Below are 26,283 nucleotides of genomic sequence, written 5' to 3'. Positions count from 1 at the left end.
ATGCTGAAGGTGCAGCTCTCGTCGCCGTCCCCGGACGGTCCGCTGCAGACGACGCCCAGTCTCGCGGACCTCAGCAGAAATGCCTCTGTGATCTCCTCCTCCTCCAGCTCCAGCTCCACCTCAGACCTCACTCTCCAGTCCCCGGAGCGTCCCCGCCCTCTCCGAACCTTTTCGTCGCCACGCTCTAGGAGTCCCCAGTCTCCCTCCACCCCTCGCGGCTCCAGACCGCCAGCATACCTCGCTAGAGAGCTCGGTCTCGCGGAGCACAACGATGACAGGCCCGCAGAGTTGCGCCCTCCCGCTTCGCGAGCGCCGTCCAAGTCCCGCAGCAGCTCGGTCAATGGCCGCAACGCTGCGGACGACTACGAGTTCGGGCGTGTGCTCGGCGAAGGCTCGTACTCCACTGTGAGCTCTCGCGTCTCCCCAGCCGTCCTCTGACGGTCTGATCCTATCATCACGTAAACAGGTGAGACTCGCCAAACACCGTGTCACCCACCAGGAGTATGCTATCAAGATACTAGATAAGGGTCATCTGCGTCGCTACGGCAAAATGCCCATCGCTCTCGCAGAGAAGAATACCTTGGTTCGGCTGGGTGCAGGTCATCCAGGAATCGTGCGGTTGCATCAGGCGTTTCAGGACGAGTGGAGTTTATGTGAGCATGCAACAACCCGTGCAGTCCTCTGCAAAAGCTCATTGTCGGGCAGACTTTGTTCTGGATCTCGCGCGGAATGGGGAACTGAAGGATCGAATATCCTGCATGGGCTCTTTGTCAACTGCCTGCGCCCGCGTGTATGCGGCGCAGATTGTCGACGCCCTGGACTACATGCATTCCAGAGGTGTCATCCACCGGCAAGTACTCAATTCCCAGTGTTCCTGCCCATATGCTTATTTTTTTTCGCGGCAACGGTGGCTGCAGTGATCTTAAGCCAGAGAACCTGCTATTGGACGACGACCTCCGGATCAAGATCACCGATTTCGGCACTGGGAAAATTCTCGACCCCGGAGGTCAGCGATGCGCGTTCTGTCGGTATCTGCCGTGGCTGATAGGCTTCTAGGTGAACGAACCAAGACCTTCGTCGGCACGGCCCAGTATGTCGCTCCGGAGCTGCTCGAAGACAGTCAGACAAGCGAAAGGTGGGTCCCCATAATTATAATCGCGCTCTTCGCCGGTGCATCTGATAGCTTATCTTTATGTACTCCTTACCACCACAGTTCGGACTTCTGGGCCCTGGGCTGCATCCTCTATCAGATGATATCAGGGCGCTTTGCGTTCCGCGGGCTCTCGGACTACCTCACGTACCAGAAGATCAAGCAGCTCGACTACGCCTTTCCGGACGGGTTCGACGCGCAGGCCGGGGACCTCGTGCGAAAGCTTCTCGTGTGTCTTTCTCCCCCAGTGTCCCGGGCGCACCGTTGTTGAACGCGCTTGCATGGATGTAGGTCCGCGACCCGGCCGCGCGGCTGGGCGCCGGCCCCGCCGGGAGCCCGTACGACATGAAGGCCCTGCGCGCGCACCCGTTCTTCGCGTCGATCAGCTGGGGCACCCTCTGGACGGACCCCGTCCCGCCGCTCGAGCCTGGCCTTGTCAAGAGGCCGCACGCGAACGGGGGCAGCTCAGAGGATGCCAACCGGTCGTGGGCGGAGCTCGTCGCGGAGGGCGAGGATCCCGCCGACGACGAGATCAGCTGGGCGTCGGACGGCGAGGGCGCCGTGTACGACGAGCTCTCCAAGGCCGCGGGCGCGAAGGCGCCGAACGGGAACACGAACGGGAAAACGAATGGGAACGGGTATTTCCCGGGAGGAGAGGTAGGGCCGATGGGAGAGCGCCGACCGTACTTTGCACCGGTCCCCGTGCCGGTCCCCCAGCGCGAAGACGGGGTGCGAGAAACGATGCCGCCGCCTTCGGCCAGCGCGGGGTCTGTAGTGCGCTTCGCGGCGGTCCCTGAGGAGGGATCTGCGGAGGCGGATGTGGATGCGGACTCGTTCGAGCTGCGAAGCTCCGCCAAGGCGATTCCTGCGGCCGCGAAGGCGCAGCCGATCGACGTGCCGCGCGTTCCCCTTGTCGAATCGTACTCCACCGGATCTGCGACGAGCTCTTCGGAGGGCAGCCCGGTGGACAGATTGGACGGGCTCGCTGTCAACCGCGGGCGAAACCGCGCGCAGATACCGATACAGGGCAACGGCGTTATTGCGGACTCGGAATGGTGCGTGCGTTGCTGCTCGAGCTGCGCGATTTAGGTTCCGGGAGCTGACCGACCCACGTTCAAATCTAGGACGACGCTGCTGCTTCCCGGGGAGAACCTCGTCTATAACTCAGTTATCGAGCCGAGTGCCCCGAGGCGGCGTGCGAGCCGGTTGCTTGCGATGGCGGTTACGCCGCGGAGGTTCAAGATACGGGAGCTCGTGTTGACGACGCACCGGCTGCTCTGCGTGAAGCGGAAACCGGGCCGGCCGCTGCAGACGCGGCTTGAGCTCTTCTTACGCCAATGCGACAGGGAGAAGGACCTGCGGCACGTCGTCACGGGCGTGGAGGCCAAGGGCGAGCGCGAGTTTGTGGTAATGACGGTAAGCGTATATCGCGCAATGGTGTGCGCGCGCCCTGCGGTCTCAACCCTCTATTTTTAGGGAACGAAGTCGCATTGTTTCATCGCTGGCAGTGCCACCCTAGCCAGCAGCTGGATGCGGGAGATCCGCGCTGCCCTCGAGAGGTCGCAAGGACCGCCGAGTACGCGCCAACCTGTGCCTTCGCACCAGTGCTCACGGACGTGACTCTCTGTAGCCTATTTATTCGCACATCATGTTGTAAGTCCCCTTCATTCGTTATTCGCCCGCTAGGACGCTGTTTGGACGCGGCACACGCATTGTATTTAATTTAATGGCCGTCAGGACCCGCACCCATCCCCATGTACCCGTAGTTTTTTAGCGTAGGAGTCGCGCACGCATGATTTCGAACTCGAACACGCTTTTTTGTGCTGTCGTGTGGCAGTAATTGTTTCCCCGTTCTTCCGCTCGGTGTGCGCTCGTAAGGAGGCTTGGTGACAGTGAATATACATCGCTTGATAAATACTTTTGGACGCGTTGCAGAGTCGGAATGCTCTGGCCGTTATACAGGCCCAGAACTCAGCCGGGGGGAAGAAGGCTGGCGTCGACGGCGCCTTCCTCCGCATCGTCGTCGTCCTCCGCGGGTCTCTCGATCGGCGTCCGCGGCATGACCATCAGACCTGCGGAGGAAAATGAGGAACGTCAACCAACCACGGACAAATCGGATAGATGCACGCACCCGTGCGCGCCGCCTCGATGATGCCAAACGGCTTGAGGAGCCCGAGGAACGCCTCCACGCGCTTCGTCTTGCCGCACATCTCGACGATGACCGCGTGCTCGCTCACGTCGACGATGCGCCCGCCGAACTGGCTGGAGAGCACGGAGACCGCCTGGAGGTTGTCGCTCTTGAGGCGCAGCGCCTGCGTCGGCGTGAGCGGCGCGGGGCTCGCCTGCTGCGCGGCGTGCTCAAAGTGCTGCGCGAGCGCGCGCTCGCGCTCGAGCTTCGCGCCGCGCTGCGGCTCGTGCGTCGGCCCGCCGCGCAGCTGGTCTTCGAGGTATTCTGGCCCGAGGATGGACACCTTTACGAGGACGAGCTCGCGCTCGATGCAGTGGGTGTCTGTGTAGTCGAGGACGGCCCATACGGGGACCTGCGCACTCACAAGTCAGAAACGGTAAAACCAGGAAAGGGGGGAGGACTCGCCAGGTCTTCTAGCTGTCTCCGCGCTTGCTCTACGACGCCGTCTTGGCCGCGCAGGACGATGCACATCCGACTGAGGTCGCGGATCTCGGTGCGGCAGACGACCAAGGAGTCGATGTTGAACCCGCGCCCAGCCAGGATCCCCGACACGCGCGATAACACCCCCGGCTCGTTCTGCACGAGACAGTTCAAAACGTGCCTAGAGGGGGACCACGCTAAGTAATGTGCACGCTCAAATTGGTTGTCTGCAGCCCTGCATACTTTTTGAACGGCTGCAGACTCGGCGGCGGCGTGTTATACAGGATGTTCGTGACCGCCTCCTCGGCAGTACGCGAGCGCGGCAGGTCCATGGCGGGCAGCGGCGGTGGGCGGTGCCTCAGCGAGCTCTTGTAGTCGAGCGCAGACGTCGAGTCGTCGATCGGGGGAGGAGGCTTGGGCGGGGCATCTACCGAGTCTGGTGCCCTCCTGCACGGCGAAGAGGACAGGTAACGCGGTTTGAACACTCTCGCAGCGAGCACACGCCGTCGGGCAGCGTTGGCGAAGAGACTTGCCATGGAGAAAGCTGCAGCTGAGGAGCGGAGAGCAACTGTGTTTCCTGCCTTGAAATTAATGATCGAGTCAAACTACGTAAGTCACGTGCCAACAATTCATTCGGATAATGCAATTGATACAGTTTGCATTAACTCCCTCCTTAAAATCACAAATAATCACCTTCAATACTTGTTTACTTGCTGAACATGGCTGTGAATTTTGATAGTGACTGCAGGCAGCGGGAATGAAATGATAGGTGAATTAGAGCTCATTAGAGAAGGTTGCAACACTGCTTCAGTCTTGGCAGACTTTCCCTTTCATCAAACCACTCTGAATTCAATGGCACTTTCTGTAGTATCTAAATGCTTTACAAAAATTTCTGGTACAAAACTCTGCAAGGATGGAATTTGGGAGACAAGAAATTCTTGAGAGACACTAAAAATGGTAAGTCAGCTATCAAACTGCAGTTGCAATTGCATTACAGTGCATTGCATATCAACGTGGAATCTCAAGTTGCACACGGAGTGTGATGTGACATTCCCTTATTAGGCAATTCTCATACGAGTACAGCTACGGTGCAGTAGTGAGTCCAGTGGGGACAATGAGCTATGAGTAACCACAGTTTGAGACCCATGCAGTCACATCATCTGCTGTAACAGACTTGATAGCCTGGTGAATCAACCACAGTCGCATTTCCAGGTTGATGGCCTCTGCTTCATGACGATGCAGCCATGCCTTCATGGAGTGAAAGGCCTGCTCAATAGGGTTGAAATCAGGAGAATAGAGAGGGAGATAAATCAATTTTGCCCCTGCAACAATGTTAGAAGGTGAATTGAGGTGACAATGAACATACCACACTCATTGACAATAATGTGCCTAATATCCTCATCATGATGGATAGCACAATTGTCCATAACCACCATGCTGTTTCAGCCTGGATATGGATTGAGCTTTGGGGCCTGAAATGCTGGTTTTTCATAACTTTATCAAAATGCTCAGGAACATACCAGTTCTTCCTCAACAAATCAGATGAAGCATTCCTTGTTGACAGAGCCCTCAAAGATATCGAGAGCTATAAAGCCCTCAGTGGTGAGAGCAGGTAGGACAGAATAGCGCTGTCCTCGTATGAAGGTGTCCTGATGCATGCAGGCCATTCTCAACCCTGCCCAACCCTTTACATGCTGATTTGTCCTGTTGTCGACACTTGACTCATCAAGCCACACAAAATACTTCATGGAAATATGTCCATACTCTGCCTGCCATATAGCATGCAAGAGCTCATTCTGCTTGCTCACCTCCTTCGAGATATATTTGTGCATCTGTGCGAGGCAATGGAGAGACCGACAAATTGTTGTAATAGAGACATCAGTCCCATGAGCTTGGTACAACCTCTCCTGAATATCGTCGAGGTAGATTGCAGGATTAGCCTGGAGGATGGAAAGGATATATTCTAGATCACCAGTGTCCAAAGCCCGTGGACATCCCCTTGGCTGAGCGAGAGGGTTTACAACTTGACCATAGTCTCGGTAAAGTGTGAGGATGTCATAGACAGTTGACTTAAAGCATTCAGAGAGTGATACAATCTCTGTCACAGGAATCTCTTGTTCACAGTACCATTTAGCAATGAGATTTCGCAGCTTTAGAGATGTATGGTGACCCATTACTGCAATGCGCGATAGCCCTTAGCACTGCGGGAGGTAGCAGAGAAAGTATCACATTGTCACACTCCTACTTGATAAGGTATCTATTTGGCCAGAACAAACAAAAATTTGCCGCAGCCAATTCCAGTTTCATATGCAACACACTGTACTGTTTGAACACTTGTTTGCTCTCAATCACCCTGCCACCATTAAACCTTTGCTGTTGTGCTTCAAAAAAATACAGAACTAAGCTTATATGAGAGATCTTCTATGTACAAGATTTTTGAAGGTTGCAAGAAAGGCTGAAATCTGAAAGAGTTGCATTAGTGGGCAACTAATAGTATACAGTTGGCTGATGACTTTGTACTATGAGTTCTGATATATATTTCAAATCTTCTCACAATCAGCCTAGATATTTCTGCAAGGCCTTTTTACTTGTTACTATTTAAAATAAACTTCATTTATATAGTTTCTGCTAGCTTTGCTAATAGGTCTTAGAAGTGATCAATGTATTCACATTCCTCACCATTTTTCCTGTCATTCCATGTAGGTCATGTTTGAGTGTAAAGCATTCTAAAATGTAAACCTTCTTCTTACTAAAACAAATAATATTCAAAGAGTTCCCAATTAAATGCAATGAAGTAACAAATAATTATATCTACATACTTCACTTATACTATAAGGGTGTCAGAGAATTATATGTCTACTGAATTACATAGTACTATATAAGAGGCATGTAAAAATCAAATTCTGCATGTAAGAGCAAAAAATCCAGCTAAGGATGTCCAAGGAACCTTCTTTCCCATGGAAATTTCTCATGCCCTATATATAGAAGGTAACTGCTATAAAGGAAAGCTCAAAAAAGACTTTATAAGTATGTTACTTACTTATCATCTTTTTTTTGGCCTCATGTGTTTATTGTCCATGAGGACATAGCCCTACGATAGATATGGTACTAGTGTATGTAGGATCAAGAATAACTAAAAGAGGGTTTAATGTAAACAAAGTGTACTTATTATCTTTGTGACCCAAGATCACACCTACTAAGTGCCCATTTCTCCCTTTCAATCACCAGGCAGTAAACATCAACCTCTCATACCTGTTATAAGCTCTCTTTAGCATTAGTTTTCAACTGTGAGATATGGAACTTATGAGAATGAGCCTTCACTCATCTCCTACTGTAGGTTTACGACCAATCCAGACAGTCACAGGTCACACAGATTTTCAACGACCCCGCCAATAATTCTTTCTCAATTTATGTGATTTTTTGAGATTTTTTGGACCATCCAAAAAGGCAAAACCTGTCCGGATTGGTCAAAAACCTACAGTACTATTAGTTTCTTAAGTGAAAACAATTTTTGATTAAGAGCCTCAGATGCCCCCTCTCCCCTACTATGTCTTATATTTTGCTGGTGTAACCCCGCTCACATGCTTATGACAGTTTGTTTGTCCCTCCTTCCTTTTATGTACTGTTTATATTATGTTCATCTTCATTGCCTGTTCCTTACTCTCTCCCCATGGCAACGAAGATATGTACATGTACACTATCTGCTCTGTATCATAGTAGTGACTCTCTCCCCACGGTAATGAAGATTATAGTTCATGCCTGTTCTGTCTTTGGCTGATTCTGAGTGAAGCACGCCCTCGACCGGACCCGCTTACAGCTGGTGCATACCTCTTGGTATAGCCAGGAGTGCTAATATATAATGAAGTATGATAGTTAAAACCAGGAGAAGAGTGTAGAAAGAAGATCTTACTGCTCAGTCAATACAAAGCTATACTTCAGAAAAATACTAGCTAAGACAAATTCCATCTCATTCATTTCAGTTCAGTGCAGGTCAACCAGATCAGTACATAACAAAATAAGTCTGCTCTATTATTGTGTCACTAAAAAGTGGTTCTTGTCATAATAAACAGTTACAAGGTGTGCAGCATCTGGGAATTGATATATAGCAAACAGATAAATTTAATTTACTACATATGTGACCACTGAAGTTGTGTTGTTGCAACTTCAAAACTGGCTTGATGAAAATCAGCTCATAGCAAAGGCAAATCAAGATATAATCTTATAATTAAAATAATATTTTGTAGCATACAATATTGCTAATTACTAGTCTTGTAGGTTTTCTGGTTTGCATTGCAATGGTATGATAGCCTACTTAATGTTTCTTGAGCAATATTCCCGGATGCACCTTGAGCTAGTCTGCTTTCTGATGTAAGAGGTCAGACAATTTAGTCATAGCCTGAAATTTACTATGGATTCAATACACCATACCACTTCTTGAGACAGTATCTCTCCTTAAGAGGCTTCACTTTTTCTCACTCAATTTTTCATGTTTTTTCAAATATATAGAAGTACTATATATGCTACTATGACATGACTACAGAAAATAATGCTATTGTGCTAAATCAAATAAGATCAGACACAGTCAAAGTTCATCAAATCAGGCCAGGAGCATGAATAGAATTCTTCCCAAATGACAATCAAGAGTATTGACCAATGTAATTAGGTATCTGATATATCAATAGAAATCATCATTGCATAAGCACTATCTGATATTAATCGTGCAGTTCTCTCCACCAATCATCAATAGGCACAATGCAAGTTATCATCATACCACCTACAATGTTACCAGTGGAGTCACGCACTACACTTCGTACATCTCGATCAACTTGTGCACCACTTATCACAGGGAGGGGTACAGTTGCATCTGCATAGTGAAAATTCTATCAGATGATGCAACAATGGAAGATGGAGAATCTGCAGTGTCCACACCAGTGACTGCAATAAATCCTCTGTGACCCATGGCATGAGATTGTTCCCGAGGATAGAGAACACGCCTGAATTTCGTGCAAACGTGCTTCATCTTGTAAGGGTCAAAGACTTGGACATTCAAAATGTTGTGATTTCGAGCAATGCTTCCGAGGGAGAGATAACCGTGAGTATCAATTTCCTCCAGTGTCTCTTCAAACAATGTCATGTCGGTGGTCGGCGAAGGGTACCATCGCACATGGACATTTGATGGTGAGATAGAGCACCAGTATTTGAAGCAATATCTCTTCTGACGGCTATATTCTGAGATATAAGTCTGTGAACATTCCTGTAAGCATGCTGCTTACATCATCTATTTGTACATACTGTTATGTGGGCGACTTTGCTCCCGCGGCGTCGCCTCGATCCTTTGGTTCTGAACCTACATTACCTTCGCAACCTTACATACTCACACATACACATTTCGTACCGACAATATCTCTGCTCTCGTCCAATACACCCACATCTACAGTCTGGTCTGTGGGAGATTGCGCCGTCACAGTGTTTCCTGTCTGGCCAATACCAGACAGGCTTTCACTTTTTTTGACTGTTTAACGTGACTGTACGCACAAGTCAACCAATTACCCCGCACGGGGAATCTAACACACTGTAATGACCCCACAGTCGTGCGCATCTGCACAACACACCGAACAACGTCAGCGTTCCCAGCAACCCAACGACCATACCCCTGTCTCCACTGCACTGCCCAAACTGTCACATTGTAAACCATCTGTTGCTACTTTGCTTCGGACTCGTAGCCAAAGATAGCTGTCCCTTTCACCATTATCCGAAGTTCCCGAGTCCCCAAAGATCAACGACAATACATCATCATCACGGGAATCATACTCCCTCCTCGTCTCGCTGGTTTTAAACCAAGGTGTCGCACTTAGCACCGCATATAGTCACGCAATAGACTCATCCAGTGATTCCGACGATGAACCGCCACTCGCACAGTATCCCCATTGTTCATCGCACAGCATGCTGTTAAATACTGTTGCTTCCGTCGAACATTCGTCCGCGATGAAGGTCCCCATCCTGCATCCTGGCAATATCTCGCCCACCGTAATGTGCGAGTACGAACATGCTTGCAGGAACTACTTTGAGCACAAGGAGATCTCCGACGATAAACATGTCCGAAAGATCCTCGCTGGTATCAAGGACTCCAGAATATGCGATTGGATCGCAAGCAACCGCGCGTGAATCCAAGCGCTATCGTTCGATGCATTCCTCACTGAACACCGCACAAACTACCTTGATGAGAACTGGGAGGAGAAGACGCAACGTGAACTCCTCGGAATGTCCCAGAGAGAATCCACTTTCTGAGATTATGCCATTGCAGTTCAAGCCAAGAATTCCTTGCTCGTTAACACGGACTCGCACCTTGATGAGTCGAAATTACGCCACCAGATCGAGGCCCGTTGAAGGGATGCAGAGTGTGCTGAGGTGGGAATCACATCCGCGAAGCGGTCTCACATTTTGGAGATACGACAGGGTGCTACACGACCGACCCTAGTCCGACAACAGTTGGAAGCTGATTCCCAGTGGAAAACGCGTCTTGTGAGATCGCAGCAAGTCGCACGAGGTCGTGGCTGTGACCAGCTGCGACCAGCTGCGAAAATTTGGACTATATGCGATCTTGAGCGAGCCCAATCAAACGTGGTCGCAGGCTAGCACGGTGCCAAGCGGGAGAATCGAGGGATTTCGCATCTAGTCGAATTTTAAGCCACTGTATAATAATTGTATTGTTGTGATTTAATACAGTGTGACTACGCTCGACGTCGTGTGAGCACCCTCGCCGTCGTGCGAGCTCCTGCGACATCGCGCGATCTACTTCGACCTGCTCTGCTCATGCCCCCGCTTCCGCTTCCGCCCCCGCCCTCGCTCCCGCTCCTGCCTACGCGCGCCCACCCCCCTGCCCGCGCACATACCCACACCCACGCACTGGCACGCAACCGCACACATCCACACTCCCACACAAAGCTGCAGGCCTCCTTGCATTCGCTGTTGTCCCCGTTTTCACACCTGGATGCTGCCCAACACCTGTAATATAAGTAGAGTTAGTGAATATGTGTCATAGCATAGATAAAGAATGAGATAATGGTACCTAGGACATGCTGCAAACACGCCGGTGATGCCATACCTCAGAAGCTGCGGCATCAGTCCATACAAAACACCGAGGTGATTGAGCATCTCCGGCTTGCGCTCCGTGGGCCCCTGCAGCAGTGGTGACATCGCCGTGGCTGCACGGATTGTCGGCTTATCTGTCAGCAGCGATGTCGACTGCGGCGATACGAGACTGTCATGACGTGTCCTTGCTGATATGACGCACGGCCACGTACCTCGTCAATAGCGGCAGGATCAGGATAAGCGTGCTCCAGACTTGACACCTCGTCCCAGTTGAAGTATTCTCCACTGTAGAAGGGATTCAAAGCCTGCAGTGCACGCGTGCCATACCCCATCTGTCGCCTCCACAGTCAGCGGACACATCAGAGGATTACCGTCAGGAAGACGAACGCACATAGTCCGGATGTGTCACAATGTGCACCACGCGTGCGCCAGAAAGCAGCACGAACTTGTTCTCCTGGAAATGCTGCGAGATTAGACACTGTGCAGGATGCGGGCAGCTGTGCGCGCTCGAGCGCGGCACAACGATCGCATCGAGGCAGATAAGGCTGTTGAGCCACTTCTGGATGGTGTCCCCGGCCGCATATTAAATCGGTGTCTCGAGCTTGATCTCGTGCAGTGTACGTGCTTTCAGCGGTGCCTTGACGATGGGCTTCTTGGAGCTCGAGCTTGCCGCTGCATCGTCTTCGCCCGCGGCGGTGTCTTTAGTAAGCGAGGGGTGGGTGCTCTCATGGAGCTGTTGGATGAGCTTGAGTGAGAGTAATCGGCCGGTATAATAAGCATCGTGCTCTGGAGGTCAGAGCGACTGGATGCAGGAGGACAAGAGCGCAGACGTACGGTGATGCCTCCATGTCGCAGTCTCCGTCACATGATGAGCTCGGCGTGGGTGCAAAGTGATGATATACATAAGTGCAAGTACACTGGGCACAAGTACAACGAATAGTATATAATCGAGACATGTGTGCAGGCAAAATTCGACAGACGGCGGCCTTACGTCGAGCAAAGCGCAATTCACACGGGACATGGTACAGGATCGACGCGTCAAATCACAGGATCTCTCGCACGTGTTTGACTAGGTGGGATTTGGTTCGACCTCCTGCGACAGTCCAAGTCAAGCCGCGATCTGGTGCGTCTTGGTTCGTTCTTAGAATATGCGTTTTTCACTGGGGCTGATTATTGGAGGAGGGCACACTATGAGCCTGAACACTACTTCCAATTCCTCGACTATGATCCGCAACCGTCTCAAAGTACCATCCGCCAGCTCGCATCTTCCAGTGATTCCACACATGACATCGTACAGTTTGTGGGCCGCGTTGCGCAATGTCTCAACCTGAAGGTGCAAGGTTCCTGATGGCGTTAAAAGCTGAGGAACACGATTTCAGGAAAATAGGGACAGGACGACCGCGCACCAATGTCAGGGAGACCATCCAGTGGGTGGCCTAAACCAAAGTCCTCACGGACAGCGAGGTCGTCATACAGAACGTGGGCAGTCAAACCACGAGGAATGACCGCAGGAAGGTGATCCGCAATTCGGGGTATCATCCGACGACCACCTTCTATAGTGCGAGCTGTTGCCAGGTGTATTTTCACTTGGGCCAGGACAGGGATATCGCGCGGAAGGGGTAGGATGATCCCCACGCTGGCCGCTTCAGACTGGGCTTGGACCATAAAGACCTCAGGGACATGTGAGAGTCAGACAGTGAAGGATCATATGCTCATGGGGGCCTCACCAGCAGGACATGCATCCAGACTGCCCATGCTTTCCACAGGATCGGATCGAAGGGCTCGGTAAAGATCTTAATGCGAAGAAGAGCTTCCACGAGGGTGTATTTGCGAAGGATGATGCTGGCGTCCATGGATGGGAGATTGAGTTTAGGATGGGAGATGCCTCCAAGACGGGCGGGTCCTTATTAGGTGCTCGGGTGGGTTCGGTGATGGAGGATCCCTCAGAATGAGTAGGAGCATGAGGGGACGGGATTGCAAGATATGGCGTGATGGGCAGTGATTCAGCGAAGCGATTGTTAAGCAGATGCGGGCAGTATCGGAATGGCAGGAAAGGTCAGGACCAGTTAAGTATGATGGCAGGGGAAGAGGTCGGGGTAGAACTGACCGTCCCGGAAGGTACACTTGCAAAAAGCCTCATTCACATTCCCATACCATCCAGTTAGTGCATCTTTGGGCAGTCTTGCATTTGTGCGTTTTCTGGGCAGTCTTGTGTTTCTGTGTTTCAGCGTTCTTCTTAGAGCAGTGCAATTTTACCCCAACGCGTTTCCAGCGATTATTGCGACTACAGAGATTTTCCTAGCTACGCTTTCGGGCCACCCACCTCATACCTCTGAAATAGACTCTTCTCCTTCATTGCATCTCAGACCCCACGCAGACTTGATTCTGCTCGTACTCCTCCTTTCCAGCTTGCAATGGAACTACAATCTCATCACCGTATGAGTGACCATCTTACTCTGTGTGCCTCTGGCACTATGGACAAGGCCAACAAGATACCGGAGTTCAGGAAATGGCTCTCCGCAGTTAAGAGCATTGACGAGGAGATCCGCGAAAATTTGAAAGACTTCGAACGCATTGCGAATCGTAACCACGAGAACAACTGTCGCATCAATCCCGCTCAGCGAACCCTCGTGTCATGGTAATACCACCAGCGGTAACTACGCCTCTTTGGCCATGGCGGCTGTAGGTGGAGATCGTGCACCACGCTTGACAGAGGGAGAACGTAAGCTTCTCTTCGACAACGAAGAATGTCTCAAGTGTCGTAACTTCTTTGCCGGGCACAAAGCCGCTGAATGCACCATTGGATTCCCTATTAAGTTGACCTACCATACGCTCACCCAAGCTATGGCCGATGCCGCTCGCAGATGCATAGCCAAGCCTGTCGCCACTGTGACCGTGATTGACGGCCACAGCACAGGACCGTCGGTCCACCCTGTCACGGCAGTCATGGGCATGTCCTCTTTCCCCATCACGAACATGCCCCTGAATGTGTCGAATGTCCTCGATGATGACAATGACTCCGACGCAGAGAACTCGGTGAGTACAACCTCTCCGATCCCTTCCTCTGTCGCTGTATCACCAGTGCAGATTTCCCCTTTGCCTGACACCACAGGTGACCTGGCCCCTCTACGCATCGTGCATATGACTTGGCGCTGTTCTGCCAGTGGCCCTGAGGGTTCATTCCCTTTAATGTTTGATGCCTTGATTGACCACGGATCGCACACAGTCCTGATCCGTGAAGACTATGCCTCCAAGCTTGCACTCCATCGTCATCGTTTGCCTGTCACTGAACGCGTCAAACTCGCCATGCAAAGTAATGGCGAGCACGTTGTTGTCGAATTGTTCGAATGGGTCAAATTGTCCTTATATGATCCCTCCAACTTCTGGTCTGCCAAGTCTGTCCGTGCCATCATTGTCCCCAGTTTGTGTTGCCCTGTCATTCTCGGATTACCGTTCCTAGCACATAATCGTATTGTAGTCGATGTAGAGTCCTGTACCGCTGTTAATAAAGACTCGCTATATGACCTGTGCAATCCTGCCCGCATCTCCGAACTTCCCACCCCTCCTCGTACGACTCTGCATGAGTCATTTACGCAGGTTTGCTCCGCCCGTTCTCAGGTTCTGAACGAACTCAAGGCCATCTGTGTGCAGCACACAACATGCACCGCTGAACATGAATCGACCAGTGATGAGCATCGCATCATCGCCACTGTACGAGAACATTTGGAGACTCTTGCCGCATCGCAACGCCTGCGCGATTTGGCCAAGGACATAACTAATGAGTTTTTGGATGTTTTTGCACCCATACCTCATATTGATGCACTGCCGACCAATGTGTATTGCTCCATCGTACTCAAGGATGCACACCAAAAATTGCGGACTCGTTATTACAGCACGCCTCGCAAGTATAAAGAGGCATGGTCTACTCTAATCCAACAGCATTTGGACGCGGGACGCATCCGTCCATCCAATTCTGCTCACGCTTCCCCCACCTTCCTCATACCCAAAGCCGACCCTATCGCACTCCCGCATTGGGTCAACGATTATCGTGCGCTTAACGCAAACACCGTTTTGGACTCGCATCCTTTACCTAGGGTCGAAGATATCCTCGCCAACTGTGCTAAAGGAAAGATATGGAGTAAAATGGACATGATGAACTCATTTTTTCAGACCCGTGTGCATCCGGATGACGTGCACCTCACCGCCGTGACCACGCCTCTTGGGCTGTATGAGTGGCTTGCAATGCCCATGGGTCTACGCAACTCACCGCCGATACACTAATGGCATATGACATCGGCACTGCGGCCGTATCTCGGGAAGTTTTGTCATATTTACCTAGATGACATTGTGATTTGGTCAGATACCGTGCAACAACATGAACAACACATCCGACTCATCCTCGGCGCATTACACGCATCAAGCCTCTACTGTAACCCAAAAAAATGTGAATTCTTCGTACTGCACATTGATTTCTTAGGCCATCATATTTCGGCCAATGGCATTGAGGCACAATCATCTAAGGTGGACAAGATCCTGCAGTGGCCAGTTCCGAAATCCGCAATGGATGTACACGCGTTCTTGGGGATCGTCCGCTACATATCTGCCTTCCTGCCACATCTCGCGGACTACACCTCAGTACTCACGCCATTGACCATGAAGGAGTCCAATCAAGCATTCCTACAGTGGACCGGTGACCATCAGGCCGCCTTTGACGCCATCAAAGCTCTTGTTGTCAGCCGGGAATGTTTGACAGTGATAGACCACGACAATCCTGGCAACAATCGCATTTTCATCACCTGTGACGTGTCTGATTGGAGAACTGGTGCTACTCTCAGTTGGGGAACCACATGGGAATCCGCGCGCCCCATCGCATTCGATTTTATGCAACTTAACAGCGCTAAGAAGAACTACCCCATCCACGAGAAGGAACTCCTCACTGTCATCTGCGCCTTAAAGAAGTGGCGGGCTGACCTTATCGGCATGCCCATGCAAGTATATACTGACCATCGTACTCTCGAAAATTTTGATGCACAACATGATCTCTCGCATTGACAACTTTGATGGCAAGAATTCATGGCCCAATACGACTTGACCATCGTGTACATCAAAGGTGAGGATAACACTGTCGCCGATGCACTATCATGTCTCCCGCCTTGCACCTTCCCCGACGAAATGCCAGTTGAGCCACTACCACCGCACATGCTGTGGAACACACCAACGACATCCGCAGTGAATGCCGTGCTGTCCATCATGACCGACTCATCCGTCCTAGAGTTCATCCGCCGCGAATACCTCACAGATGAATTTTGCAAGAAGGTCATTTCCAATGCACCATCGACTCTCGGCGTGATGAACGCCAACGGCCTTTGGTATATAGGCGATTGTCTTCTCATTCCACACATTGACGACCTCCGTGAGCAACTGTTTTGACTTGCACATGACTGCGCAGGCCATTTCAGCGCAGACAAATGCTACACCACCCTCCGCGATGCCTATTACTGGCCCAACATGCGCAGAGATCTCGAGCAATCATATATACCCTCCTGCGCTGAATGCCAGAGGAACAAATCACGCACAACAAAACCCGCGGGTCTGCTGCACCCTTTACCAGTGCCTGACACTCAAGGCAATAGTATCGCTCTCGATTCCATCGGACCTTTACCTCTAAATGACGGTTTCGATTGCATTTTGTCCATCACTGACTGCTTACATTCCGATGTTCGAATCATACCGACCACCACGCACATCACTGCGGAACAACTTGCAGTGTTGTTTTTCGACCACTGGTTCTGCGAAAATGGACTACCCAGTGACATCGTCTCTGACAGAGACAAGCTGTTCATCTCGTGCTTTTGGAAGGCACTCCACACACTCACTGGTGTCTGTCTCAAGCTGTCAACTGCCTACCACCCAGAGACGGATGGCATTAGTGAGCACTCGAACAAGACCATCAACCAAGCAATCCGCTACCACATCCGTCGTAATCAAAAAGGCTGGGTCCGCGCGCTACCCCGCATTCATTTTGACATTATAAATTCTGTCAATTCCTCCACGAGTTTCTCCAACTTTCAAATCTGCTTCGGTCGTGCCCCGCGTCTCATTCCACCCATCGTACCTAACTCATCCCGCTCATCGCCTGGCGCGGAGCTGGATGCTAAGAACCTTATTGACCGCATCACTCTCGATATTAACAAAGCTAAAGATAATCTGTTTCAGGCTAAAGTACAGCAAGCTGAATACGCGAATCACTCACGCGGCAAAGACGATGTTTTCACCGTCGGTGATCACGTCATGATGCAAACTTTGCACCGACGAAATGAATTCAAAAGGAAGGAAGAGAAACGTGCCACTCAGTTCTTCCCTCGTTGGGATGGTCCTTACAATGTGATTGATACTCATCCAGAAATGTCCACCTATACCTTGGACCTTCCAAATCTTCCCAATGTTTTCCCCATGTTCCACGCCTCCGAACTAAAGCGACACGTGCCGAATGATCCCACCCTCTTTCCTTCACAAGAACTCGACCAACCTGGTCCAATTGTCACCCCCGATGGCCTCGAGGAATACTTCATCGACTCTATCATCGATTCTCGTTGCCGTGGCAAGGGCAATACCTCGTTCGGTGGACAGGTTACGGACCGGAACATGATCGCTGGCTCGCGCGATCTGCCCTTGAAGACTGCGCCGCACTGGACAAGTGGTTAGACTCGGATGGGGGTGGGCCAACTGCTCGGTAGCTTTTCCCACTGGGTTTTTAATGCACCCATTGTTCAGCGCCCATTGATGTTGTGTTGGAATTTCTTTTCTTTATCCTCTAACAGCCCATTACAATACTCACGCATTTCACCACCGTCCCCCACCTCTGCTTTACAGGCCAGAAGAGTGTAAGCATGCTGCTTATATCATCTATTTGTACATATTGTCATGTGGGCAACTTTGCTCCCGCGGCGTCGCCTCGATCCTTTGCTTCTGAACCTACATTACCTCCGCAACCTTACATACTCACACATACACATTTCGTACCGACAATATCTCTGCTCTCGTCCAATACACCCACATCTACAGTCTGGTCTGCGGGAGATCACGCCGTCACAGTGTTTCCTGTCTGGCCAATACCAGACAGGCTTTCAATTCCACCCGCACCAGTCATGCTCAGTAATTCTCTGGTATGATTTAAGATGATGATACATACCTACTACTTGCAGGTAACCATATTCCTGGATTGCTATTCTGATGCCAGCTGCCGCTTCTTGAAGGGGGCTTGCAATAACTTCCTTAAGACGTGGCTCCTGCCGCTAAGCCATACTCAGCGCAGTGTCCCAATTATGAGAGGGTTTGTAGCATACCATGACTTCTTTGACCCCCAAGGTCTGGGCAAGAACCTCATAGTCCAGAAACCCATCTCCATCGAGAGGAAAGTTTAGTTCCGTACATTGGTGATCTGAGGTGAATACGTAGTCAAGAAAGCGAATACGAATTTGCCTGCCATCAAAAGGATCAGCTACGTTCAGGACTGGAGGTTGCAGGTCATACTTGTATGCTGTGGAAACCCACTCATGGTGTTACGCGGCAGCGAAACACGAGCGTCTAGTCGAGTTGTCACGAGACAAGGTCTTAGTCTAAGACACGAGTCCGTTCAAGTGACACTTCTGGCGATGTCCTCGCACTGAAGGTCGATCAGAGTTCGTTCTTATGACTCGTAGTAGCTGTCTGCTACTGACGGTCGATCTCAGTCAAAGGCAAGTGAAAAGCTGGTTTAATGGTAACCAGGTCGAGATGGGGATCCAGCTCGACAAGGTTGTCTACTTATACAAAAGGTATCCGCAGTACTACGCAGTAATGCGAGATCGTTCATTGGCTAGATAAGGTGAAACGATATCTGGGCAAGGTAACAGCGAGGAAGTAATATGTATGAGAAAGCTGAGTAAGGTTGTGAGAGATAATCAGTACTAATGGGGATAACGAGTCGTGTATCAGAACGGGGTAAAGATGAGGCATACATGCACGTCTTGCATGTGTGATAAGAAGAAGGTCCGGAGTTGGATCCGGTGTAACCCTAGACTAGGAGTTCTGGACATCTGGATAAAGAATCGGGGGTTGCGCTCCGATGAGTCACGTGTTGGATCACGTGGTCTGGTAACGTAAATGGAACAAAGAAAAGAAAAAGGAAAAGATGCGCCACAAGTGAGGAGCGTTGTAACATCAGCTCCCGTCTAACGTTTCTTGTCCCACAAGAAATATTGTGATCTTCATCGTCGTCGGGGGCAGTCGCGGACATAATGATCTCCTCCACATCTGTAGCATGTCCACCGGTTGGTTCGTGATCCTTGTTCGGGGATACGTCCACCCCTGTAGGGATGACTGCGACGCGAAGAAGTGGATGCGGTCGAGAAAGATGGTTGGGATAATGGAGATCATCCACTGGGTACGTGCGAACGAGGAGGGCGAGGTCGAATGGGAATTGGTTCTGGCGACGAGCGAGGAGTGGATGCAGGTATTCCATTAGTGGTGTATCCGAGGATGTGTCCGATGTCTTCGTCCCCATGCTCCCTCCAGATCTCCTGTGCTGTACGAGTGACCGTACTGCGCATCAACGACCAGACTTGGTCGACTCTGGTTCGGGCTCTACTCGTCCTTTCCTCTGCTGCGATGAGCTCTTGTCTGGTCATTTGCATCCACTCGACCATTTCTAATGCTCGTTGCATGGAAACCACCGCTTGTCGATCTTGCGGGCGATTTCGTAAGGCGACAAGGATATCTGTGAAGTCGACAGGAACACGGATAGCCGAGATCAAACGTGTGGCAAATTCTTGTTCGTCCGATGCGTGACTGAGTTCGATGGAAGGTGAGGGCGATGATGCGCGGATAAAGGGTGTCTGTGCTCGAGAGGGTACTCCATTGACAAGCGTAGGTGATGCGGGTATGCTCATAATTGTGGAGGCGACTTCAGCGAGTATATTGTGAACGAGGTCGTCTATAGCGGAAGTGGGCATTGATGATATGTCGTCTTCTCCTCCTTTTTATACCTTTCGGTCGTTAAGGGGATCGCGGTTATCTGTGATGTGAAACAGAATGTCGTGGATCCGGGTAATAATCAAATAGATGAAAATCCATTGGACGATAAAAAGTATTCCCACAGAGATAAGAGCTGCTTGATCAGTTCCAGGCATCGTTCTGATCACCCCAGCCGTCAGCGTGCGGGCTGTCTCGTGTGAAGAGTGTGTGTCCAACAAGTCGTCTGATAAGGATTCGGTGGACGATCCAAAGAAAAGCGAGGGTTGTGCAGTGGAGGACAATTAGGAAGATGAAGAGGAAAACCGTCGTGGTAGTCATTCCGGGTTTCTTTTCCTCTACTGGATTCCCCTGGTCCTTTTATATGCATCGAGGATTCGCTTGGCATTCTGTAAATTATGGGTAGGTTCCCACGAGTTTTCTGCTGAAGAATATCCTTTCCACTTGACTAAGTACCTCAGATGACCTCGGTACGTCTTGTGATTCAGGATGGCTTCGACTTCATACTCTTCTTCGTTATCAACGACATCAGGTGGTGGGTTCATGTAATTCGGACCATGTATGTCGTTTTCGCGATAAGGAGATAGAAGGGCGGCGTGGAATACGGAATGAACTAGCCAGGTTTTCGGGAGTTTGAGACGATAGTTGGCTGGTCCGATGACTTCGACAATTTCGAATGGCCCCTCACGCTTTGGTGCTATCTTGCGCGAGGCGTAATTGACCTTCAGGTTCCTCGAGTCTAGCCAGACCTTCTGTCCTAGTGTAAACTTCGGCGATCCTTGTCTGACTCGGTCCGCCATCTGTTGTCGGGCCAACTCGTGCATGGCTAGTGCTTCTAGTCTTATCTTCTGCAACATGTCAAGCCTGGATTCAACCGATGGAATGTTCGTGGTCGGAAATACAGAAGGGAGTCCACGTGGTTCGTATCCCATCATGATGCGGAATGGGCTCATCTTCCGTGCCGAGTGTTCCCTTGTGTTATGACAAAACTCGAGGTCTGGCAGGCGGTCGGCCCATGTTTCAGGGTTGTTTCCGCAATAGAGTCGAAGATAGATTTCCAGCTCCTGGTTGACTCGCTCTGTTTCTCCGTCCGTCTGAGGGTGATAAGCTGTGCTCATCGATGATCTAATCTGGAGTAGTCGATTTAACTCTTGGAAGACCTTGGATGCGTATTGAGGTCCTCTATCCGAGATGATTCGGTCGGGTAATCCAAATCGCGAGTATACTTTGTCATGAAAAATCTTGGCCGTTCCTTCGGCTGTGATCGTTTTGAGGCATGGCATAAGAATCACCCCCTTCGTAAGGTCATGGTCTACTACGACCATAATTGAATCAAAACCGTTGGAAACGGGGAGGTCGGTAATAAAATCGGTGGTGCAACAGGAAAATGGTAATGCGTGTGGGTCGGCGGGAATTGGTTCCAAAGGAATACGAGTTGGATGAGTATTTGGTTTCATTTGTTGACAGGCGGCACAGCCTTCAACATAATTGTAGACAAATGTATACATGCCGGGCCACCAGAATTCACGACGTAACAGTTCAAGAGTATTGAACTTTCCAGGGTGACCCATGGCAGGGGAGTCGTGATGTAGTCGAACGAGGTCACGACGAAGAGTTTCGGATGGTGGAACATAAATCTTTCCCTTGTAGAGGATGACACCATCGCGAACTTCCCAGTCGGAAAGTGATGATTTCATGGGGAATGGCCCTTTGTGCGCAATCGCTTCGAGGGCTTCATGAACAATGAGGTCTTTTGCTGCGTGATTCCTGATTTCGTCGAATAGTGTCGGGGAAATGGATCGCATGAATAGTGCGTTGGGTAAAAGAATGCGATCTTCGTTGTCACTTTCACTGTCATCGAGTCCATTACGACGAGAGAGCGCATCAGATTGGATCATCTGAGTGCCAGGGACATGGATGAGGTGAAGATCAAATTGTGATAATTTGAGACTCCATCGTGCTTGTCGGCGGTTTAACTTCTGAGCTGTACGGAAGTACGTGAGGTTCTTGTGATCACTGCGAACTTCGACGGGATGGGGAGAGCCTTCAAGATAATGGCGCCATTCAGTGAGGGCTCGAATGATTCCGAGGAGTTCGCGGTCGTAGATTTCGTAGTTCCGTTCAGCTGGATTGAGCGTCTGTGAAATGTAGGCACAAGGATGGAGGTCTCCATTGATATCGGCTTGGCATAAAACTGCACCCGTAGCAAACTTGGATGCGTCGGATTCAACAATAAAGGGTTTTGCCTTGTCAGGCAGTAACAGTACTGGGGCAGTACTGAATCGTTGCTTCAATGTGTCGAAAGCTGTCTGACATTCTGTTGTCCATTCAAAAGGTGGAGATCCAGTGGCAGTGCGCGTAAGATTTGTCAATGGTTTGGCAATATCCGAGAAGTTGGCAATAAACTTCCGATAGAAGTTTCCAAACCCTAGGAAAGAGCGAACACCTTTTACCGTGCTTGGTTCAGGCCATTCTGCAATTCCTTTAAGTTTGATAGGGTCCATGCCAATGTAGTTTTCTCGAATGATCATGCCTAGGAATTCGACTTCTTTAACGTCAAAGAAACACTTTTCCGGTTTAAGGAATAAGTCATTGTCTTTGAGTCGTTGGAGTACGCGTCGGGTTCGAACGTGATGTTCTTCCAAATCGTTTGAGAAGATGAGGATATCATCCATGTAAATGACTATCCATCCCTCATCGATCATGTCCTTGAAGAGTGCGTTCATCATCATTTGGAAAGTCGCCGGGGAGTTGCAGAGTCCAAAGAACATGACCATAGGTTCAAAAAGTCCGCGATTTGTCTTAAATGCGCCCTTCCATTGGTCACCATCTTTGATTCTGACATTGTTATATCCGGAGCGTAAATCCATTTTCGTAAAGATTGATGCGCCTTTGAATTGATCCATAAGGTCAGAGATGAGCGGGAGAGGATAGGCGTTCTTCACCGTCCCTTCATTCAGGTATCGGTAATCCTGACAAGGACGTAGTGCTCCGTCTTTCTTTCCTACGAAGAAAAATGGTGAAGCCATGGGAGATTTCGACGGTCGGATGTATCCTTTTCGCAGATTTTCTTCCAGGAAGTCATCCATCGCTCCTTGTTCTTTGAGCGATAACGGATAGACTTTACAGTCGCGTGGAATAAAATCGGGTTTCAAGTCAATGGCGTGGTCCCAAGGCCTGGTTTCTGGAAAGCGTTCAGCTGCTTTCTTTTCAAAGACGGACTTCAAATCGTGGAGGTAGTTGGGGACCAACTCCTCGACGGTTTTGGGTTTGTCTACAGCTGATGCTTCTTTGTGTGCCTGTTGTGCCAATTCTTGTGATTTACCAGATGGTTTGTAAAAGACCGTATTCTGTGCGTTACAGAATAATGGGGATCGAGTACTGTGCGTCATTCTTCCAATGGCGGGGCCTCTTCGTATAGTGAAGACTGCGGTTTCAGTCTCTTCATTCGTCAAAGGTGACTCCTTCCTGATGGGTTCAAATATCCCAATGACTGGCTCTCCTGCGATATAGGATATAACTAGATCGTCGTCATCGAGCTGATCCATAGGGGATTCTGATGGTAGTTCATCTAGTTCGGTATCATTCCGCACTGCGGGTAACTCGCCACGCTCAGTGTTATCGGTCATGATTTCTCTGATAGATTCCGAATGCCCAAACGAGGTAGGGGAAGTTTCGGTGGTGATTAGCTCTGGGAGTCCATCTTCCTTGAAAATCGAAACTTCTTTATCTGGTGCATCTTCGACGGTGGGTTTCGGTGGCCATTTGGCCTCTTTACCAAACCAAAAGTCACCGGTTTCCCAGTTGATCATCGGATTGAGGCGTTTAAGCCACGGCATGCCGAGAAGTATGTTTTCTTTGCCAATGCCGGTCAAGAGGAAGCGAGTAAGCGTCTTCCTTCCTCCGATTTTCATCATCTTCCAGGTGCAATGAGTAATGGTACCCATTTGATTTGGTGTGCCATCTGCATTCATGACTGTAATCGGTTTCGGTAATTCCCATCTGATGAAATCGTTTTCTTCCGCAAAACGAATATTCATGAACGTTTCGGCTGCACCGGAATCGATCAAGGCTTCTGTTGTAACGTCTTCCTTCTCTCCCAACGAGATATTCACAGTGATTGAATTTCCGCTAGTGTTACAAATAACGAGGGGAGATACGGTAAGATGCGACGGTCCATGCATTACTAGTGGCCGTCGTCTCAAAAACCCAATTGGGTTCGTTCTTCGTCAGTCATGTCGTTGAAGACGTTTCGCACATAGGCGATCTGTTCCTCTCTGGTTTCTTCCTTCGACGTCTCCTTCTTCTGTGCGAGGTCTTCTCGCATCTTCTTGATCCATGTGATCGTGTCTGTGTCTAACCCGGGCTGTATCGTTCTAGCACGGGTGAAACTTCCAGACTGGGGGTGAAATTGTCTGTCGTTGGCTATATGGCCCTTCTTTCCGCATAGGAAACATAATCCTTCTTTCATTCTCTTCTGTCGCTCGTCTGGGAATAAGCGCGAGATATTGACACGATCAACATCCATCGCGTTTGGATCCTTTGCAGAAGCCGAGTAGTAGGGACGATGGACAGATCGGCCCTTTCCTCGCGTCGTTGTAGTGGCTCCTCGCTTGAAGATCTGAGCAGATCTCCATTGGTTATCAAACCGCGAGGCGTATTCGTACCACTTGTCAAGCGTCTTGGGCATGCTTTCCATCCCATATATCCTTTGTCGGAGTGGGTCGTTAAGTCCCCACTTGAAATACTCGATATTTCCGGCATCTTCTAGTTTCGCCTTGGATTCAAGCGATCGGAATTCAGCAATGTAGTCGTCCGCAGTACGAGTTCCTTGCTTGATGTTACGCAGCAAGGTACGAGCAGTTTCTTCAATATTTTCATCGCCAAATGCTTTGTTCACACTTGCAATGAAGTCTCTCCAACTCCCATAAGAAAGGAAGTCATCATTGGTGAGTTCCGTTTCTATGAAGCTCTGTGCCCATGATCCTGCTGTTCCTCCTTGCATGTGCGATAGCACGAATGCGATCTTCTGATTGTCCTCCTGGTAGACATGGCTATTTCCGGCCATGTAGTTCTTGCATTGGTTTATAAATTCCCTAAGCTTCGAACGGTCTGAACCGTTGAAGATCTCGGGTTTTCTAAAACCAAGTTCCTTCTGGCTAACATGGTGACGTCCTTCATCCATGGTAACTGTAGCCATCGGTGGTATGTAATCGGGTACGATTGGTGCAGGAGTCGGTTGGGGTACAGGATTCTGGGCAGGGGGGTTACAAGGGGCGTCTGGTCTTTCTCCTGGATAGGAGGTCGTTATACCGCTGTCTGCGATGTGCTGGAGCACTATTCCACCAAGATTATGGGGAAGTGTCCTTTCAAATTCCTCTGGGGAGTAGTCGAAGTTGTGATTGTCTGGCCTGATGAATACAGGCCTTCCTCCTATGAAATGTGCGTTTCGTTCTGTGCTCCACTCCGCTTGGGATGGGAGGTGCTCGCGGTACTGCTTCGGAAGAGCGGTCGGGTTGATGTAGTTAAAATCCAGCGTGGATAAATTCTTCTGTGTGGCCTATGTCTACACGTAGACTGCACACCGTCCTTAACTAAGTGGGTTCATTCGTCGTCGGCTAACAAGCCCGTAAAGTGTCTTCTGTCTTCAAACTGATACACCTATTTGCTGATTGCTCGAGTGATTACCTCAGCCTCCTCGGCCTATTGGTCTCTCGGACAGACCCCTCTCCGAAGATGAGTGATCAGTCTATCCCTTCAGCTACCTCGATTACAGAGTAATCTCAAACGGTGCTTTAGCAATCGAATCGGGTGTATCGTTCAGTCTTCGAGGTTCGGTCCGGTCGGTAGTTCGTTGTTAGACTCTAGGAAGTCACAGAGAGTAATAAGATCTCGACCTAATGTTACACGGCAGCGAAACACGAGCGTCTAGTCGAGTTGTCACGAGACAAGGTCTTAGTCTAAGACACGAGTCCGTTCAAGTGACACTTCTGGCGATGTCCTCGCACTGAAGGTCGATCAGAGTTCGTTCTTATGACTCGTAGTAGCTGTCTGCTACTGACGGTCGATCTCAGTCAAAGGCAAGTGAAAAGCTGGTTTAATGGTAACCAGGTCGAGATGGGGATCCAGCTCGACAAGGTTGTCTACTTATACAAAAGGTATCCGCAGTACTACGCAGTAATGCGAGATCGTTCATTGGCTAGATAAGGTGAAACGATATCTGGGCAAGGTAACAGCGAGGAAGTAATATGTATGAGAAAGCTGAGTAAGGTCGTGAGAGATAATCAGTACTAATGGGGATAACGAGTCGTGTATCAGAACGGGGTAAAGATGAGGCATACATGCACGTCTTGCATGTGTGATAAGAAGAAGGTCCGGAGTTGGATCCGGTGTAACCCTAGACTAGGAGTTCTGGACATCT

The 26,283-nt window shown here is 50.0% G+C and overlaps 9 protein-coding genes across 9 annotated transcripts; 4 read left to right on the top strand and 5 right to left on the bottom strand.

The window, feature by feature from the left end:
- Nucleotides 1–2,770, top strand: SCP_0311710 (predicted protein; the record flags this gene model as incomplete). The annotated part of the gene is made up of 9 exons (XM_027756554.1): nt 1–405; nt 467–653; nt 706–850; nt 918–1,006; nt 1,057–1,135; nt 1,214–1,379; nt 1,442–2,205; nt 2,275–2,566; nt 2,627–2,770. The coding sequence occupies 9 exons, from the start codon at nt 1–3 to the stop codon at nt 2,768–2,770; spliced, it is 2,271 nt and encodes a 756-aa protein (XP_027612355.1).
- A 351-nt stretch (nt 2,771–3,121) lies between these two features.
- Nucleotides 3,122–4,294, bottom strand: SCP_0311700 (Acetolactate synthase small subunit, mitochondrial; the record flags this gene model as incomplete). The annotated part of the gene is made up of 4 exons (XM_027756553.1): nt 3,122–3,222; nt 3,282–3,690; nt 3,744–3,939; nt 4,002–4,294. 4 exons carry the CDS (start codon nt 4,292–4,294, stop codon nt 3,122–3,124), a joined length of 999 nt encoding a protein of 332 aa, XP_027612354.1.
- A 5,449-nt stretch (nt 4,295–9,743) lies between these two features.
- SCP_0311690 (hypothetical protein) lies at nt 9,744–9,923 on the top strand (the record flags this gene model as incomplete). Its single annotated transcript, XM_027756552.1, has 1 exon — nt 9,744–9,923. The coding sequence occupies one exon, from the start codon at nt 9,744–9,746 to the stop codon at nt 9,921–9,923; it is 180 nt and encodes a 59-aa protein (XP_027612353.1).
- An 816-nt stretch (nt 9,924–10,739) lies between these two features.
- SCP_0311680 (hypothetical protein) lies at nt 10,740–11,243 on the bottom strand (the record flags this gene model as incomplete). Its single annotated transcript, XM_027756551.1, has 4 exons — nt 10,740–10,752; nt 10,828–11,003; nt 11,063–11,182; nt 11,238–11,243. 4 exons carry the CDS (start codon nt 11,241–11,243, stop codon nt 10,740–10,742), a joined length of 315 nt encoding a protein of 104 aa, XP_027612352.1.
- A 748-nt stretch (nt 11,244–11,991) lies between these two features.
- Nucleotides 11,992–12,703, bottom strand: SCP_0311670 (hypothetical protein; the record flags this gene model as incomplete). Its single annotated transcript, XM_027756550.1, has 3 exons — nt 11,992–12,194; nt 12,257–12,521; nt 12,578–12,703. The coding sequence occupies 3 exons, from the start codon at nt 12,701–12,703 to the stop codon at nt 11,992–11,994; spliced, it is 594 nt and encodes a 197-aa protein (XP_027612351.1).
- A 621-nt stretch (nt 12,704–13,324) lies between these two features.
- Nucleotides 13,325–13,492, top strand: SCP_0311660 (hypothetical protein; the record flags this gene model as incomplete). Its single annotated transcript, XM_027756549.1, has 1 exon — nt 13,325–13,492. One exon carries the CDS (start codon nt 13,325–13,327, stop codon nt 13,490–13,492), a length of 168 nt encoding a protein of 55 aa, XP_027612350.1.
- A 31-nt stretch (nt 13,493–13,523) lies between these two features.
- Nucleotides 13,524–17,555, top strand: SCP_0311650 (reverse transcriptase-RNase H-integrase; the record flags this gene model as incomplete). Its single annotated transcript, XM_027756548.1, has 4 exons — nt 13,524–15,102; nt 15,211–15,858; nt 15,919–16,263; nt 16,315–17,555. 4 exons carry the CDS (start codon nt 13,524–13,526, stop codon nt 17,553–17,555), a joined length of 3,813 nt encoding a protein of 1,270 aa, XP_027612349.1.
- Nucleotides 17,556–19,264: 1,709 nt separating this feature from the next.
- SCP_0311640 (hypothetical protein) lies at nt 19,265–19,843 on the bottom strand (the record flags this gene model as incomplete). The annotated part of the gene is made up of 1 exon (XM_027756547.1): nt 19,265–19,843. The coding sequence occupies one exon, from the start codon at nt 19,841–19,843 to the stop codon at nt 19,265–19,267; it is 579 nt and encodes a 192-aa protein (XP_027612348.1).
- Nucleotides 19,844–20,200: 357 nt separating this feature from the next.
- Nucleotides 20,201–25,047, bottom strand: SCP_0311630 (Transposon Tf2-6 polyprotein; the record flags this gene model as incomplete). The annotated part of the gene is made up of 2 exons (XM_027756546.1): nt 20,201–23,913; nt 24,072–25,047. 2 exons carry the CDS (start codon nt 25,045–25,047, stop codon nt 20,201–20,203), a joined length of 4,689 nt encoding a protein of 1,562 aa, XP_027612347.1.
- Nucleotides 25,048–26,283: the final 1,236 nt, after the last annotated feature.

Source organism: Sparassis crispa (assembly GCF_003851025.1).
Source record: "Sparassis crispa DNA, contig_000002F, whole genome shotgun sequence".
Taxonomy (NCBI): domain Eukaryota; kingdom Fungi; phylum Basidiomycota; class Agaricomycetes; order Polyporales; family Sparassidaceae; genus Sparassis; species Sparassis crispa.
The sequence above is the reverse complement of the archived record's forward strand: the minus strand, read 5'-3'. Positions and strand labels throughout refer to the sequence as shown.